The sequence below is a fragment of the Etheostoma cragini genome, chromosome 16, assembly GCF_013103735.1.
Source record: "Etheostoma cragini isolate CJK2018 chromosome 16, CSU_Ecrag_1.0, whole genome shotgun sequence".
In the NCBI taxonomy this organism is placed as follows: Eukaryota; Metazoa; Chordata; class Actinopteri; order Perciformes; family Percidae; genus Etheostoma; species Etheostoma cragini.
The window spans coordinates 8429871-8446765 of record NC_048422.1 but is presented as its reverse complement, the minus strand read 5'-3'; the positions used below and the strand labels follow the sequence as shown (position 1 = coordinate 8446765).

At 40.8% G+C, this 16895-nt stretch overlaps 1 protein-coding gene and 1 long non-coding RNA gene across 4 annotated transcripts in view; both read left to right on the top strand.

The window, feature by feature from the left end:
• The window catches only part of LOC117959295, a 20868-nt gene extending 8306 nt beyond the window's left edge, over positions 1-12562 (top strand). The window contains exons 3-4 of the long non-coding RNA XR_004659911.1: positions 3417-3426; positions 12458-12562. This is a non-coding gene — a long non-coding RNA (uncharacterized LOC117959295). The remainder of the gene's footprint in view (positions 1-3416; positions 3427-12457) is intronic.
• On the top strand, positions 3605-8675 carry stbd1 (starch binding domain 1). Of its 3 annotated transcripts, XM_034896347.1 has the most exons (4): positions 3605-4091; positions 5335-5727; positions 6181-7044; positions 7111-8675. In XM_034896347.1, exons 1-4 carry the CDS (start codon positions 3620-3622, stop codon positions 8289-8291), a joined length of 2910 nt encoding a protein of 969 aa, XP_034752238.1. In that variant the 5' UTR covers positions 3605-3619; the 3' UTR covers positions 8292-8675. The 3 variants fall into 3 exon arrangements, with proteins under 3 accessions (XP_034752238.1, XP_034752237.1, XP_034752236.1); XM_034896346.1 differs by having other exon boundaries at positions 5335-5723; positions 6183-8675; XM_034896345.1 differs by having other exon boundaries at positions 6181-8675.
• Positions 12563-16895: the final 4333 nt, after the last annotated feature.

The window sequence follows — 16895 nt, the reverse complement described above, 5'->3', positions numbered from 1 at the left end:
GTGAGGAAGGGAGGGAGATGAAGAGAACGATTTTTAGTAAAGAAGGAGAAGGATGATAGGAGGATGGGGGGTTGGGATGGAAGGAAAATGGGCCTGGAGGAAATGTAACAGTTAGTAAATGTTCCCATGTGTTGCCAACATCTTGCAGGAGAAGTGATGAGATGAAAGCAAAGGATGGTGGGTAAAAGGGGATGTCGCGGCTACACCCAACCTGTCACAGAGGGAGGGGAGAGGATAGACAGGAGACGTCATGGGATGGAAGGGGGCACTGGCATTAGGGAGGTGAAGACAAGAACAGAGGATGTGAACTAACAGGAGATTATAGGAGATGAAAGCAAGAATTCAACAGAAAGCTAGGAGACTAGAACCGAAGGGCAGCCTCTGGTATTTAAAGATCCATTGAATAAGCATTCTGTCAGCACTTTCCACAAATAGAACAAAAAAAACTAAAGTTGAGCGAGTCCCTAAAGTAGTTTTTCTCCTCCTCCGCCCTTGCGATGCCACGTTTACGGGACAATCCGTCTATTCTTGGGTAAGAAAGAGCCTGACAGCCAGGCGGGAGCCACGGAGAGACCAAGCACCCGTGGTAATATCTGCCATTAACTTGGAAACAACACAGGGAAAGAAAATGGGTGGAAGAGGTCATTAATGCTGTTCTATTGTACAATGTTAGCTAATATTGTTTTCATGGTTGTTTATATTTAACATGGTGATGAAGAGTGATTGGGCTCCCTGGAGGGTTGAGTTGCATTTTAATAATAATATTCTATTCAACCAAGGACTCATTGTTGCTTCTCAGTGGGTTTGCTTTTTGGCATTTGTAGAGGCCCGAAGAGGTGAGACTTTGAAAAACATGCACGCAAACTTGAAAATGTACACATCTGAAACAACTGTAGCACACCTGCTTCCAAAGTGATGAGAGACAAACAGGTTAATGAAAGTTGAAAACTATTAAAATCGTAAACTTTCTCCTTCATGGCATGTATTTCCACTATCACTAAAACCAAACACATGATGAGAATTAGTAATATTATGATGTTGCTTGCACTGCTCGAATAAGTATTTAGGTCCTTTTAAGTAAAGGTACTAAAAAAAAAATACTCTGTTCCAAGTAAAAGACCTGCTTTTAAAATGATGTAAAAGTATGTAAAGTTTGATCAGGAAAAAGTACTTAAAGTAATACAAGAAAAGAAAGAAAGACTCCTCACATTTTAGAAACTGTCAAAACAGTTTTGTCAATCATCTAAGTCCAGTCATTTCAGTTGTCCTAAAGGCCGTCCTATTGTTGGGTAGTTTACAATAAAACATGGTATTTTATAAATTATGTGTGCTGTGTGGAAAAATCTTAATTTGTTAAGTAACTAAAACTGTCAGATGAATATATTGGAGTAAAAAGTTCAATATTTCCCTCTAAAATGTAGCGGATTAGACGTAGAAAGTAGCATGAAAAGGTAATGGTACTTTATTGTCACATCCGTAAACCTAACCTAACCCCTCAATGGAAGAGTAGGCAGCCATGTACATCATATACTGAATGACACAAAATGACTCAAGTGAAGAACCTCAACTTAGTATTTAAGTACAGTACTTTAGTAAATGTGCTTACATTCCACGACTGGTTGCTTGTTGTCAAATCAGAGATAATCTACCATTTTACTTTACAAATCTGTTCCCATGACAGTGCTCCTCTGAGTTCTTTGCTGGCCTAGTTATGACATCTAGTGGATGCTACTACACCCCTCGCTCAGTCTCCTCAATTCTTCTCTATTTCCTCCCAGACTTCTGCAACCTTCTTTGTCATTGCCACAGCTCTCCACTGGGTGGAGCTCAGGTCACCCCTCCATCACTGGATCAACGCTTGTCAACCCTCTGAGGAGAGTCCAAGCGATGTTTCACAACACTCTTACTCAAAAAAGCAATACATATATAAAAAAATCATTTTAGACATTTATTTACCATTTGTACTCATATATTATGCTACTTTTGTGAACCCAAGAATTTTGTTAACTCATTTCAATCACCAAACCTTTGAGTGCAGGTATGTTTTCACAAGACCTGTGAGAAACATTTCTGCTTTCAGGGACAAATTGTCTCTTTATACATTACTGGTCAAAGGTTTGGGGTCACTTACAAATTTCCATCCCACTCCATTATAGACAGAATACCAGCTGATCTGAGTGGGTGGCTGATCTTTAATGCCATCTCTACATTGCCCATTATCAGCAACCATTCATCAAATGTTCCAAAGGCTCATTCTGTTAATTAATCAGATATAATTTAAAAAACTAACTGAAAAAACATCGGAGAACCATTTTGCAATTATGTAAACATCTAGTGTAATCTGAAAACTGCTGCCCTGGTAAAAAAAAATAAATAAATAATGCATCTGATCTCAGCTGGAATTGCTGATGGAGTGCAATGGAAATTTCTAGGTGACCCTAAACTTTTGACCAGTAGTGTACATTGCTCTGGAACATTTGGCATTACTATCCAGAAAGCTGCGTTTGTTCTGAACATTTTGACAGGAAACAAAATCGGGATCAGTTTTACGCAAAAACCTTTAAAAAGAATTCAAGAAGTCAAGTAGTTTACTGGCTGACTCAGGTCCGTGCTACATGTTAAATGAAGATTACAGAAATACGGTACAGCCATTTTGCATAGTATGTGTGGGGGTCAAATAATGTTAGGATACTTAATTAAAAAATGGATTTCTGTTCAAAAAATTACCCTAATATACATTTGGTGTCACAAATTTCCATCCTGTCATTTGCAAACGAATATATGGATACTATTTGCTCTTCAAATGTACTGAAACTAGGAAACTGGCTTTTGAGATTGAGAATGAATGGCACATTGTACCTTTATCAGAACAGAAAGAGAACAATGTACTGGCATTTGAGTAGAGGCATTCAGCCATTTAAATAACACAAATAAGTTATGCAGTGTGTTATTTTCTTGCAGTCTCAACCCCAACAGCATAATTGGCTTGTTTGGAATGTATATTATAATAATTTGTCAAACAAAAATCCAGTTTTTTTATTACGTATCCCAACATTACTGATTTGACCCCCACACATATTATGCAAAATGGCTGTACTATATTTCGGTAATCTTCATTCAACACCTGGCCTAAAACACAAACAGCCTTAACATTTGAGAAGTTGCTCTTAACTGCATGCAGTTGCAGGAAGAAGAAAAAAGCCACAGGTCTATTTACAAAAATTCAATATGAAGAAATTTAACTTCAAAAAAAACAAAAAAAAGTCTTACTGAAGTGTTCATACGTTGTCTGTGGAATGACAAGTCCTTTGAGTCTTAATCCATGAAAACTGATAAAACACATTGACAAATGATCCTACTGAGATTTTCACTTGGACACAGATTTTGTGCTGGTTTGTCAAAGTGGGTGACTCAAGTGAAACTAATGTATTTCCACTGCACTCATTATGGGAAATATTTTTTATTTTAATAATGGGCTATAGCCTAGTGGAACATTAAAAAGCTGCTCAAAAACATCCTGAGTCGAAGAGAACATTTGTCTTGGCTTTGATGGGACAAATCACACTGGATTTTTGTGTTTTTAGTGTGAAATGCCAGACGAGCCCCTTTTGCTTTTTTTATGAATGAATGCCGAGTCCCCGTGATCCAGCCAGCCAATGAGCAGCTCGCACCTGCACCGCCCGCAGCTCTGCAGCAACAAGAGGTCACTACGCTTGGAAACGTGGAGGAGAGAGCGCACAGCGGTGACAGTCTGCAGCAGTCTCAGCCAGGCCTGCAGTCCTCCAGTCCTCCAGTCGCACACACGGAGACATCACAGACGGACAACGGCTCTGCGATGCCGCTGAACAACGGCAACACCGTGGCCGTGGAGAGACGCATGGATCTGGCCTCGCTCTTCTGCATGATCGGGCGCCATGGTCCCGCCGTGGCTCTGGCTCTTGTAGCCGTGGGCTCGCTGCTGGCGGGTTTCATCATCTACCGGGCCGTGAAGGGGAAGCGGAGGAAGGCCACAGCCGCCGACGGTGACGGCAAGAGCCCCGGAGACGAGAGAGACACACCGGCGATCCAGCCGAGCTCCGTGGAGTCAACAGGTAAAAAGATCCACAGATAACCGCAAAATAAGGCAATAGGATGGTGTTTGGGTTCAGGATTCATCCACCGAGCACCCCAGTAACACTTAAAACACAGGAACATGTGATCATACGACGATACCACTGAGGACGCCATGCATTTAAAAAGTGTAACAGCACACGGCAGATATTATCAGGAGGCTTTTCATATTTAGTCTGATCGTTACCTATAATACTAACATAGCCTACCTACAAGCTACAACAAGCTCATACTGATTTAAATATACATTTAAAAAAAATCTTATTAAATTAATATAGCAGTACAAATATTGTTGGTAAATGTTGGCAACTACTTGTGCTTTCTTGAGTGTTTCCGTACCACTTAATATTTATACACTACAATTCACTGGTAAATCAAATTGGCTCAATATTTTCTTAACTGCTGCATACATACACATAAGAACACAAATAATCCAGGAGATAAAATAACACCCACCATGGTAATTTCTCTGAATTATGGGTTATTTCACCTTTTGATAATTTCATTACATTTAGCTACTTTTAGTGTCCTGGATTCAGCTACAGACCCACTAAGACCAGATTGACTAATTAAGTACATACGAGAGATTGTCAGGTCCAATAAGGCGTTAAATGGAGGAGACAGACAACAGACAATAACTGTTGCTGATTGCATTTAGTACCTATCCTGTGATTAGATCTTCTGTTTTGTCATTTAAAAAAAATAAAAGAAAAGGTACAAATGTGGATAAAGCAAGGTCCATCCATCTTTGTCCCCTTATCTGGTTTTGGGTTGCGGGGGGAGCAGCTCCAGCTAGTGCTAGCTAGATAAGGCAAAGTGCAAAGTTTAAAAACAAAATAAATCATACCTGGTTTCTATGTCTGTCCTTTGTAATACAGTAAGCATACTGGTTTATTCAAAGATTAGGTCACAATGTAAATTTTAATTTCTCTAGGTAAGTAAACACCAACCAACCAATTTAATATTTAAAAAAGCATTTATTCTCTTTAAGTTATAAAGTCAGACATGGAATAAAAAAAGTTAGAAAAATAAACTATACTACCCAATTGTGTATGTTTGTTTGTGTTAAAGCTATGGTAGAGATTTCATTGTTGGCCTTGTTTTGGCAACGTTCCAGAATAATCTTTTAGCATGTTGTAATTCAAGTGGTTACACTGGTAATAGTTACATCCCTAATTTAAGTATTCTCACATGGGCTTTTATTTTTCTCCTGTCTTGTTATAGATGTGAGTGATGAAGTCTCATCAGATGTGAGGGAGGATACTGATCGGAGTCAGAGTGATCTGAAAATCAGGCACCGCCGTGCAGCTGAGAAGACACCTCCGCCTTATTCCCCTCCTAGGAGTGACGTCCACATACCAGACAACAAGCACACTACCTCAGATGACACAGGCGAAGCGGCAGTTGAGCGGGACTCTAACAACGCAGCAGAGACGTATGCAGACAAGGCCAATTGGAGCCAGCAGAGTGATACTAGCACTGTGGCTGAAATGGTGCTGGAGCATGCCGCTGATTGCCATCAGGGTGAAACTGATGAGATCAAGGATGTGTTGGAAGAGGTCCATGATAAGGACAGCTGCTGGAAGGAACCTGAGCCGAATAATGAAGAGAAGGTGAGCGGCCATTTGTCACAGTATATGTAAGCTACAGACAGATTAAGACTTAATCCGTCACAGTAGGTCCGTTTTACAATTGAGCTTTAGAGGTGCTCTAGTTACCTTAGGACAGAGCCAGGCTACCCGTTACCCCCACTTCACAGTCTTTGTGCTATGCTGAGCTAAGGTAACCTGTGGCTTTTTTATTTAGCAGATAAGAGAGTTCTATTGATCTTCTGGTCTGACTCTTGGCAAGAAAGCAAATATGTGTATTTCCCAAGTCCTCTGAACATTTATTTAAAGATTTGGAGCAACCAACCCAAGGGGAGTAGTTCTCTCTCACCTACATGTCAGTTTCCCTCAGACCTCATTCTCTGTGGTTTCAGAATAGCACAGACAGTTTGTCTTTCCTGTATATTTATTTTTATCTTGACAAAGTTAGACCTGAAGATATTAACTTTCTATTCATGGGTCTAGGTGTTGAAAGCAGAAGATGAGGATGTGACCACAGACCTGGACGATTCTGACAAGACAACCAGACAAGAGAATGAAAACGTTCCGTGTGCTTTGACCAATCTGGTCTTTTTGGAAACAAAACCTCCTATTAGTGAAAACGATGATGATGACAACGGCAATAATCCCCTCTCTCCAGAAGAGGAAAAGAAAAATGGTAGTGAGGAGGCAGGAGAGGAGTGTGTGGACCAGCAGCTAATTGACCAACAAGCTGAGATCTGGTCCTCAACATCTGAACAAGAAAAAAGCTGGCAGGGGCAGCGTGATCAGGAGATGGACAAGGTGATGCCGCCAATTCATGATAGTGATTGGGACGAAGATGACGGTCGGGCAGGTGAAACGATTAAAGAAGTTGTAGATGAAGACCATTTAAACAGTTCAAGCGTGGCACCCAGCCATGCTCTTCCCTGTTTGAGTGCGCCCATAAAGGCTGTTAATCACAATGAAGGTCTGTCAGGTATCACCACCGATGCAAAAGCTCAAATCTCAGGCATTGCAGAGTTCCCCGACTTGTCATCAGATCGTCCACCCCCACAGACAGAAGATAAAACGGCTGCAGCTTTGCATGAAGACACACATTCTACTACTATTCTTGGACTTCAAATGCCATCACATGAGACAGAAAATCAGCCTGAAAATAATGTAAATGGCACAGCGGGGGTGTTGGCCGAAGAACACAATGACCAAGTGCATGTCCTTAATGTTAATTCTTGCTGCGAAGACGAACAAAGTGTCCAAACCATAAGATGTGAAACGTTTGACACTGCTGCTTCTCAAATAGTTGGTCCAGATGGGGAAAACCTTACTGCCTCTGTAATGGCTGAAGTTTTTGAAAAGGCGAGTGTTTCTGCTGATTCTGGTACAGTTAATGGAACTGCTTCTGTAGTGACTAAAATATCTTGTCCCCTGCCATCCGCTAGCCAAAACCAACAAAGTGGCCCCATGGAAATTAATGAAACTTTTGAAAAGATGAGGGTCGATTCCACTAATGAAGCAGCTGCTTGCGACAATGCTAGCTGCACTGCACTTTCAACGTCTGTAGAAATATCCCATCCTGACATATCGTCTTTTGAGAAATTGGAGCTTAGGGATGACACATCATCTGCTGGTGTTGGTGAAGAGAGTGGGATTTCAAGCATGGCTGTCAGCCCTGATGCTGGTAATGAGTTTGAAAATACGGTGCTTCCGGTGATCGGGCTTTACCCATCAACTCACTACCAGCCACCCCACAGCGAGCGCACAGGCTGGACTAATGATGAATCATCTGCAGCCAACAAGGAGATGTTTGGTCATGAGGTCGAGGATCGATACCACAGAGCGATGGATCAGTTCATGGCGCAGGTTGCAGACAGCGTTACTAGCTTCACCGATGACCTGGAAAAGCACACAGATGTGAACGTTGTTGTAGAGGTTAAAGAGAGAGATGCAGGAGAAAGTGCTAAAAATGAGGAGGGAAAAAAAGCAGAGAAGGAGATAGAAGAGGAACATGAAATGACTGAAATCAGTATCATGGAGGCAACCATGGACCATAATGAATGGATCATGGACGGTAACTACCAAGCCCTTCCCTGGATGAATCTTTCTGCACCATCTTTTGCCCAAAACGATACAAAAACCAACCAGCTTCCCTCTGAAGAGTACCAACGCAGCTCTGCAGTAACCGACTCCACTTGGATAGATGCAACAGACATCCCACCTTCCACTGAAGTCAAGCAAACCAGCATTCTCTCCCTTGGCGACGAAAATAAAAAGATTGTTGCGGTTCAGCCCATGCTCCAGCATGTCGACGTGACCTTTCGCATCCATTATGTCACCCAATCGCCATACCAGACGGTGGCTGTCACGGGGAACCAGCAGGAGCTGGGGAACTGGAAGGAATTCATCCCGCTAGAGAGAGCCAAGGACGGGCACTGGTCCACGGTGGTCAGCTTGCCCGCAGAGATCCACGTGGAGTGGAAGTTTGTGGTGGTGGACAAGGGGGAGGTGTGTCGCTGGGAGGAATGTGGCAACCGCCTCCTTGATACGGGCAACGAAGACAACCTGCTGGTGCACAAATGGTGGGGACGCTTGTAAGAAGTGAGGTGCAAGTAAGATTTGAGAGTGGCGTGTACAGCAAACTTTGGTACTGGATACTGAACCAGATAGAAACCAAGACCCAGGGTAGATTTAAAAATCACACATAGTACTCAATTATTAGGGGTGTGAAGCTTCACTGGTCTCACGATAAGATTATGCCGTCAACAAATTTGAATTGATTCAATATCACGATGCGTCACCTTCTCAATATTGTTATATATCGCTATGGTTTTCCTTAAAGCAGTCAGGTAAATATGAACTCACCTTTTTATTGCATCTACTTAAAAAAACAAAAACTTTCTGAACGTAGCGGCGTGTGAACACCATAGACCTAAACAACAAACAAAAAAGCAGCTACCGAAAAAATCAACAAGCAACATCGGTAAAAAAAATATTGATTTATGGTCTGTCACTGCATCGATGCAGAATCGTCCATGTCCGCATCGCATCGATGCAATGATTAATTACAACACCCCTGTCATTTACGCTGTTTCATATCATGAATACAACCTAGTAAGCATTGGTTGGGTCAGTTTTGGGGTCAATAGGTGTAGAGTCTAGGTTTAAACTGGCAAACATTTGTTTGTTTTTTATAGAGGTTACTTCTAACCATTGTGAGGGTTTTACAGCCCAGACGCCTAGATGTATTTTGACCTCCCAACACCATGATCACTGGGATAAAGCTGGCTCACCTAATGGGACTTGTCTTTGAGATTGACCTCTAATAACCAGTGATTAAGTGGATCTGCCTTTTTTTTCCTGTGGCAATATCAAGGATTGTGCAAACTGCACCTCTTTCAAAATGTGACTTAATGCTTTCTTATACTATTCTTAATGCTGCTTGAATCTGAGAACAAATGCACATAGTTAACTTTTTCTACAGCAATAATGAAAGCAATATATGTATAGTGTATACTGTATGAGTAGCGTTAGATCAGGTATTCTAATGTGTTTACCACTAAACTGTGATATAGCTGTAACTTTGATTCTTTTATCTAGTGGGACTGTGTGCATGCATGAGTGTCCCATTGTTGTTCTATGAGTGTGCCTTCTAAACATCACTTTTTCCAATGTGTTATACAGCGTGGCTTTTCTTTTTAAAACAGCTCTGCTGGTCACTATTTTCATTGTTTTACTCCAACTTTGAAACATCGGTCACTTTTTTTTTTTTTTTTCCTCGTTGTGTTTCGGTTACAATCAGTCCAGACTTTTAGTATCTATGCCTCAGATCATGTCAGAGTATCTTGTTATGCAATACGGTGATAATGCTTCTCTTGAATGTCATTAAGGTGGAGTTGGTTACCAAATAAAGAAGTCTTCCAAGTCTGTCATATATATATATATGGAAATAAATGTTTCTTATAAATTCATTGAAAGACTGAATGTTGTCACTCACTACATAATGACTTTCTTTCCCTTAACCCTCCTGTTGTCCTCGGGTCAAATTTGACCCCTTTAAAAAATGTCTACATGTGAAATATGGGTTCCTTTTTAACCAAATTAACGTCGAAAAAGTGGATTGGATTCCATATACTGCTCTTTGCAAATACAATTGATCACTTTTATTCCTGACTAAACTCATCTGTATGTTCCTCTGATCTTAACTATTAGTCAAAATAATTAATAATTTCTGCTTTAACTCTGTTAGGTACAATTCTATATAAATGAGGGTTACTGACCATGAATTCCAAACAATTGTGTAAAACTAGCGGTAGTAAGGGGGTGTTAGTGAAAACTAAAGTCTGAAAAAGGAACAAAAATGTCAAATTTGTCAGTTTTTGACTCAGAAGGACAACACAAGGGTTAAGCTAAATGTTTTATGAATCAAAGCATATGAGGAAATAACCCATATGTACCTGGTTAAGTCTGTAGGAAAGTTAATACATTTTAATTAGACGCTGGTATCTAAGTATGGCAGGTCCCCTCGACTATTTCTCAACCAGTCACAGACGTGTCCAAATGATGTGAGGTCCGTTTCTGTGAAACATTAACTGCTGTTGCAACAAACAAACAGATTCAATCTTTTCTGGCTATGCACTGAAAGAAATCTTTGAACGAATGCCTAAATCTACTCAAATTTTCCCAAAAGCCAAAGCTGTGACCTCGTTCCGAGGTCCAGCTGGCTCAGAGGTGGCTCATGCAGAGAAAGCGTCGTTAGCACGCACAGATTCATGCCAGCTTGTCAGCACCCCTCAGCTTTAAGCTGAAGGTGACATCACAGCATCTGAGAAGAGGCTGCTCTTCATCCTCCAGTCCAGGGTCTCGCACGGATTCATGCACAGATGCAATGTTTTGCCAGTGCTGTAAATGATTTATCTGCACTGCAGGGAGCGGGAGGGTTCCGTGAGGTCGTAATGATTCATTGGAAGTCCAGCAAATGAAAGAATTCAAGAGTAAGGCATGCACGCTAATTACTCAAAGGAAAATAATAACAGGAAAAGGGTGTTATGTAGGGGTGGGAATCTCTAGGCACATCACGAATTGATTCTAAACAGATTAACATTTCCATGCTTGATTTTTAAAATATATATATATATGTATATATATATATATACACACACACTACCGGTCAAAAGTTTGGGGTCACTTACAAATTTCCATTTCACTCCATTATAGACAGGATACCAGCTGATCTGGGTGGGTGGCTGATCTTTAATGCAATATCTACATTTCCCATTATCAGCAACCATTCATTCAAACTTTTGACCGGTTGTGTGTGTGTATATATATATATATATATATATATATATATATATATAGAATTGAATTCTTACAACATGAAACATGAGGGGGTCACAGTATATTTACAGCCTTTATGTGTTTTGCCTTATTTTATGTAGGTTATATATATATTCAATTTATTTTTCCTATTTGGCCATTTTGTGGGTTTTTTTCTCCACTCTTCCCTTGAGTTTCTAAGTTGTTGTCCATTATCCCGTCTTCTTTTCAGTCACTCTGTTTTCTGATTTGTACTTGTCTGGACAGTAACTTTTAAATAAAAATTAACACATTTAACAAAAAAAACAAAAAAACTATCATCTTCATCGAGCATGGAATCGTTCTAAAGAGAATTGCAATGCATCTAAGAATCAATTCTTTTTCCCACCCCTAGTGTAACGTGTGATCAATGTCTTTACAATGATCAAGTGATAGAGAAAATGCAGACTGGTGACGTTGCCTGTGGTGAAAACAGAGTTTAAGCATGCCCCCCCCCCCTCCATTTAACTTAACTTCAAATGGGGTCAACAGAACTCAGGCCAGGTCTAAGTCACGTGATTTCTGCTGTCTTTGTTATATCAAAACAACAAAATCATTAGGTTATGTAGAGGCTCCGGTTCCACTGAAAGCCCCATATGCCAGGAATATGTTTCCTATTCCTGTGCAACGAACCAGACATGCTAGCCAGTTTTGGATAAGTTCCCCGATTAACACTTTACGAGAAAGCCTAGGCATAGGCTATTGGTAACGTTAACGTGTTCTACTAAGTCGTGTGTGTACGTTTAATGACATGCAGCACACACCCCCCTCACTAGAACTAATGCGGTAGCTGGGAGTGTGTGCACTTTCTAAGGTTGAAGGTAATCCTTTATTTAGACACAAGGCTTACAACTGACACCACTTATTCTAACTTTGGATGTCTTACTCTGCCCACATAGACATTCACAAAATCACACACACACAAAATCACACACACACACACACACACACACACACACACACACACATCATTCTGTCAAACATCTAAACAGTTAAGCTACCATTGGTCCGATGTTTGATCTCTGTTAAGGCCAAAGACTTGACACCGAGTCATCCGTCTGATCCGGAATCACCCCTATGTCAGAGTTAGGCTGTCTAGGATAACTGTTGTTCTAGTGTCTCACTGTGATGGCTTGTCATGTGCTGGGGGGGCAAAATAGTCAGTTGTCCATAAAAACAATTATTACTACATGTCTAATGTGCCTTAAACAAACCCTAGGGGCAATGTTTACTACACACTACATGAAAGTACTGAGAGTGAAATCTCCATTACATACTATGTTCCTGCAGTAGAGATCAGGATCACATTTCTACCCTAGTTACAGAACAGGAGAGCCATAATACCCAGCAGCAACACCTGTCAGCAGCTGGCTAGCTATGAAGGGTTAAAATTGTGTTAGACTAAGACTACGTTTACACGTGGCCGGCTATTTTCAACAAACATTTCAACCTCTCCGGCTTCAAAAATAACATTGTGCACAGCCGTCAGTTTTCAGAAAAGTGTTCATTAACACGTTAAACATAACACGTGTTCATATACCCGTGAATATACCGTCTGCCGCCAAGAGCATAACAAACCTGTAGGTGGCAGTGTAACGAGAAGATCAAGCCCACGTTGGCCAATCAGAATAGCGACACTAACGAATCACTTCCTTGTCCCCGTTTGTCTCAGTTTACATGCAAACGCAGATTTCAAAAATCTCCACTCTGGCTGGAATTTTTAGAAAGACTCATTTTCAGAGACAAATTCTCTGTTTGCGATTAAATGAAGGTAAATGCCATGTACATGTAAACAGGGCTTAAAAGACAGGGTTAGTATAGTCTCGCATTGCCAGAAAGACGGATCTCCACAGCGCTGGAGTCTGGTCCGACTACTCTGGTTATCTATTCTGGGACGAGAGAACAGAAAACTCTCTGGGTTGTTTGTATTTTTTTTTTAAAGCCCAGATGCAGCATTGATACCCTTGCAAAGTAGAAAGTAGAGACAGTGGAATGGGAGGGACATTGGGAAGGTTAGGCTTTGTCCCAGCACAGACTAAGGTAAGGGTAACAACATTCTAGCCTCTAAAGTTTTTTTTTTAAAGTTACAGTTTTTAATGGCATTTGATAGTTTAGAGTCTAAACTATCAAATGCCAATGTGAAAACTGTGACCATGTCAAACAGGTCATACAAAGTGATGGGCCTACAGAGAAATATCATTCCAACCTGCAGCTCCCCTTAGCTTTAGAAGTCACAGCTAAATGTGAAACCGTCAGGCTGCATCTTTCATTTCCCGCTCATAGCTTTTTCTCATAGTCTTTGGTCACAGGCGGCAGCATTTTTCAGCGAAAAAAGTAAAAAATAAAATAAAATAAAAAGTACCCTATTTGCTCAGCATCAGCAGACAGAGACAGTTAACATGGAGCATTCACTAGTTCCCTCTGGGGTTAGAAGACACCAAAAAAGTTAAAAGAGAGTGAGTATTGGACTTACATTCATCAGGTGGCTGGAAACCCAACTCCAAAAGAATGCTAATGCTGCTCCATGACTACTGCATGTGTAAAGCAAATGGTTGGTAACAACATGACGCTATCCATTTAAAGTTGATATTGTGTCAACGCTGAGCTTACTGCTTGCTAATGCTTAGCGTAGCACAGATGACAACCTGGCAAGTGATTGGTGGGGGGTGGGCTGGTATTTAAACTGCTGGGGCAATCAGGGAAAGTAGAAAGCAGGTGAGCTGGATGGAGGAGCAGGTCATGTGGTGAAACTGGAGGGAAAGGTGTTATCAGAGGGCGAGGGGGGGGGGGGGGGGGGGGGGGGGGGGGGGGGGGGGGGGGGGGGTATGGCCCCGGCTGAAATAACAAGGCAGTTAGTGACATGGAAAACCAGGGACACGTTCAATCTCACAACACTGTGCACCATTTTGCTAGTGTATGATCTGGAGGGATTTTGATTATATTTGATGTACCAAAATTTGTTGTCAAGGGAAAATCTTGAGCAGATGAAAAGAGAATAGATCATTACCAAAGCATCATCTGGGCAACCATGGGTGTTTCAGCAAAAATGAAGGGTAATTTGTCAGGAGGTTATCAGAAGGTTGCTCTAGCAGATTGTTGCCTGGGGGTAGACAGTCACACACTGTGATCCTCTAGTCGAAGTTGGACCGCCAAGCGTGACATTCTCTTTAAGTCGAGTCTGCTGTCTCCTCTTACAGAAGCCGACGAGTCAGACCCGCCCGCAACATTTCACTTGAACTTTGACCCAGGGAGATTGTCTGACGTCAGTGTCCATGTCTCACATGTCTGTCTGTGTTCATTTTTACTTAGTCTGATTCATCCTAGTTTCTGTGTCAAATCAAACAGCTTTTTATTCCTGGGATAATAAAATATCAGTGTCCATTAATAGCATAAAAGGATTTAACTTTTTTTTGTATTGTAACTGCTCTATCACCGCTCTCATTGGCTTTTAAGTTCACTGATATGGGCCCAAAGGTAGGTTGTGGGAAATATTAAAATGTGGTTCAAAGTTTGACTGTAACTTCTGGTTAATCAGAAATATGATCTTAGTAGTTTTATAAAAGGTCCCTGGTTGTGGTTTGGGTGTACCACACAGGCAGGCTATTTATAAAGCATACCAGTCCTTGTTCCGGTTCCATACTGTGGGATCATTCACTGACCTTCAGAGTCTGCTGACTGAGCTGCACGGCCATGAAGGGAGGATCAAGGGTTAAACCGGAGCAGAAGAGAGCTAGATTTGTTTTTTTAATTAACCCTATGCTGAATCTTTTTGGCATTCAGGTGCATCATGCCAATGCATGTGATGAGATCTGATTTGCAAAATGAATGACTTCTAATGGTCCCTTTTTAAAAATAAATTAAATTTCATTTATATTATTTCAAAGTAATCTTTCAGGAATATAATTCCTCTATTTTCTCTTCAGTCACTGGCTTTTTTTAAGCCTGTAATTGATCTTCGGAGTTGTCTGTGCTACACAAAGTGATACACAAAGCGATACACTGGGACATACACAAACCTGTGTCATTTTCTTGACGATCAGAAAGCAAATTAGAAGCTTTTCTGGATCTGTGCCCTCCTGGGATAGCCCTCCTCCAGCAAGTTACTGCTGGCTGTCCCAGAAGACACTGCAGTTGTGTGTGTGTGTGTATGTGTGTCAGTACAGGAAGTATATGTATAGGAAATGTGAGTGAAAAGAGAGAGTGTGAGAGCTAGAGGAAGACAGGCAGAGAGAGTAAAAGTGCACACAGCTGCATGTATAATGCAAACAAACCTGGAGGGGGTTTGGGTTGAGGCTTTCTTAAAGAGATCAGGTTATAAAATATTTATAATAATCACTTTGTTGTCCTTTATACAGATTTCCACGTCACTGTGTCCCGTGATGCAGTGGGCATGTGGAAGTTTGAACTCTATGCGTGTTTCTATTAATCAACAGTTTTATCATTTATTTTCAAAAAAGCATCATCACACTTCTGCCAATATCCTGTGGTGAAATAAAAATGGCCATTTGGAGCTTAAATCAAGCTGACATCTACACGATTAAACCAGGACAGATGGTACAGGCATATTTTGGAATATTTTAGAATGACCTGAGTGGTACCGACATGTGTGACAGAAATATTGAATGAAAAACGATTATCAACAACGCAGAACAATAACAAAACAATGTTTAAAAAATTCTTCATGTAAATAATTGAAATGTGAACAATTGGTTCATGGTCAATGTCAACTGAAATCAGTTTTATCTTCTCTCAGAATGACACACTGAGTACTCACAATTTACATGGGGGGGAGGGGGGGGTAATTAAAAGATACACAATCTACAGATGACAACAATAATAAAAAAAAATGTGTACATTACACAAAGTTAATCTCATCGCAATTTCTGGTTTTGCATGTTTCAGCTGAATTATGTTATTTTATTTTTCTAGCCATGTCTCAAAGCAAAAGTATTAAATCACGTCTGAGCTGGGTGATTTACACTTTTATTTTTGTTGAATCCGTTTCCTCTGGCAGCTGTGAGTAGGGCCAAACTGTTTTTTGGGAGTCAGCGGTCGTACTGTATGTCAACAGTAGGGCTGCGCAATTAATCGTCCAAAATTTATTAAAGGTCCAAACTTGTCAAACCATTCTAAAATAAAGTATTGTGGTGCTGCAGAGACTTTACGGCCTAAACATGATATCTACAGACTAAAGAAAAAATATTTCTTTGGTACAGATCTTTGTAATAAAATAAAAATAAAAATCACACTTCAATCATTTTCTTTCTTTCATATTTTTCAATGAAAAAGAGTAATAAGAATAAAAGAATAATGACAAAAAAATGAAAATTCCCTCCTATATTGTGAATCATAGCGCAATCGCAATATCAGTCAAAATAACCACAATTAGATATTTTCCTCATATCGTGCAGCCCTAGTTGACAGTGTATAAAACAAGGTTGACCTATCCTGTGATGACAACACAGGCCCACTCCCTAAGTGAGCCCTGAGGACTAACCTGATCCCAGGTCACTCAGGAGTGAGTGTGTGAGGCCACAGGAGCTCAGGTAGTATAGTAATATAATATAGAACAGTAGGTATAGATGAGATTGGGACAGCCCTTCATGAGATCACGTTAAAACTTTAGTTTTACAGGCTGGACAACAGGTCCGTTCCGTGGTTGTGTCTTGTGTCTCGTGCTGTTGTTTACCTTTGTAATTTCTGGATTTCCCTATGGTCTCCGCTAGATACACGTCACAATGCTTTGAACTGAGGGTAATACCCTTTGGGGAAGTCTGCAGCGATGCAGACTCACGGAAAGGGCTCGGTAAGTGTGTACTCAAACCCATTGGGACAACCCTGAGT

Excerpts from the sequence above, each read along its gene's own strand:
- stbd1 (XM_034896345.1), top strand. The coding sequence starts at position 3,620 with ATGAATGAATGCCGAGTCCCCGTGATCCAGCCAGCCAATGAGCAGCTC. Across the intron at positions 4,092-5,334 it reads GAGCTCCGTGGAGTCAACAG|ATGTGAGTGATGAAGTCTCA; the intron begins GTAAAAAGATCC and ends GTCTTGTTATAG. Across the intron at positions 5,728-6,180 it reads GAATAATGAAGAGAAGGTGA|AGGTGTTGAAAGCAGAAGAT; the intron begins GCGGCCATTTGT and ends ATTCATGGGTCT.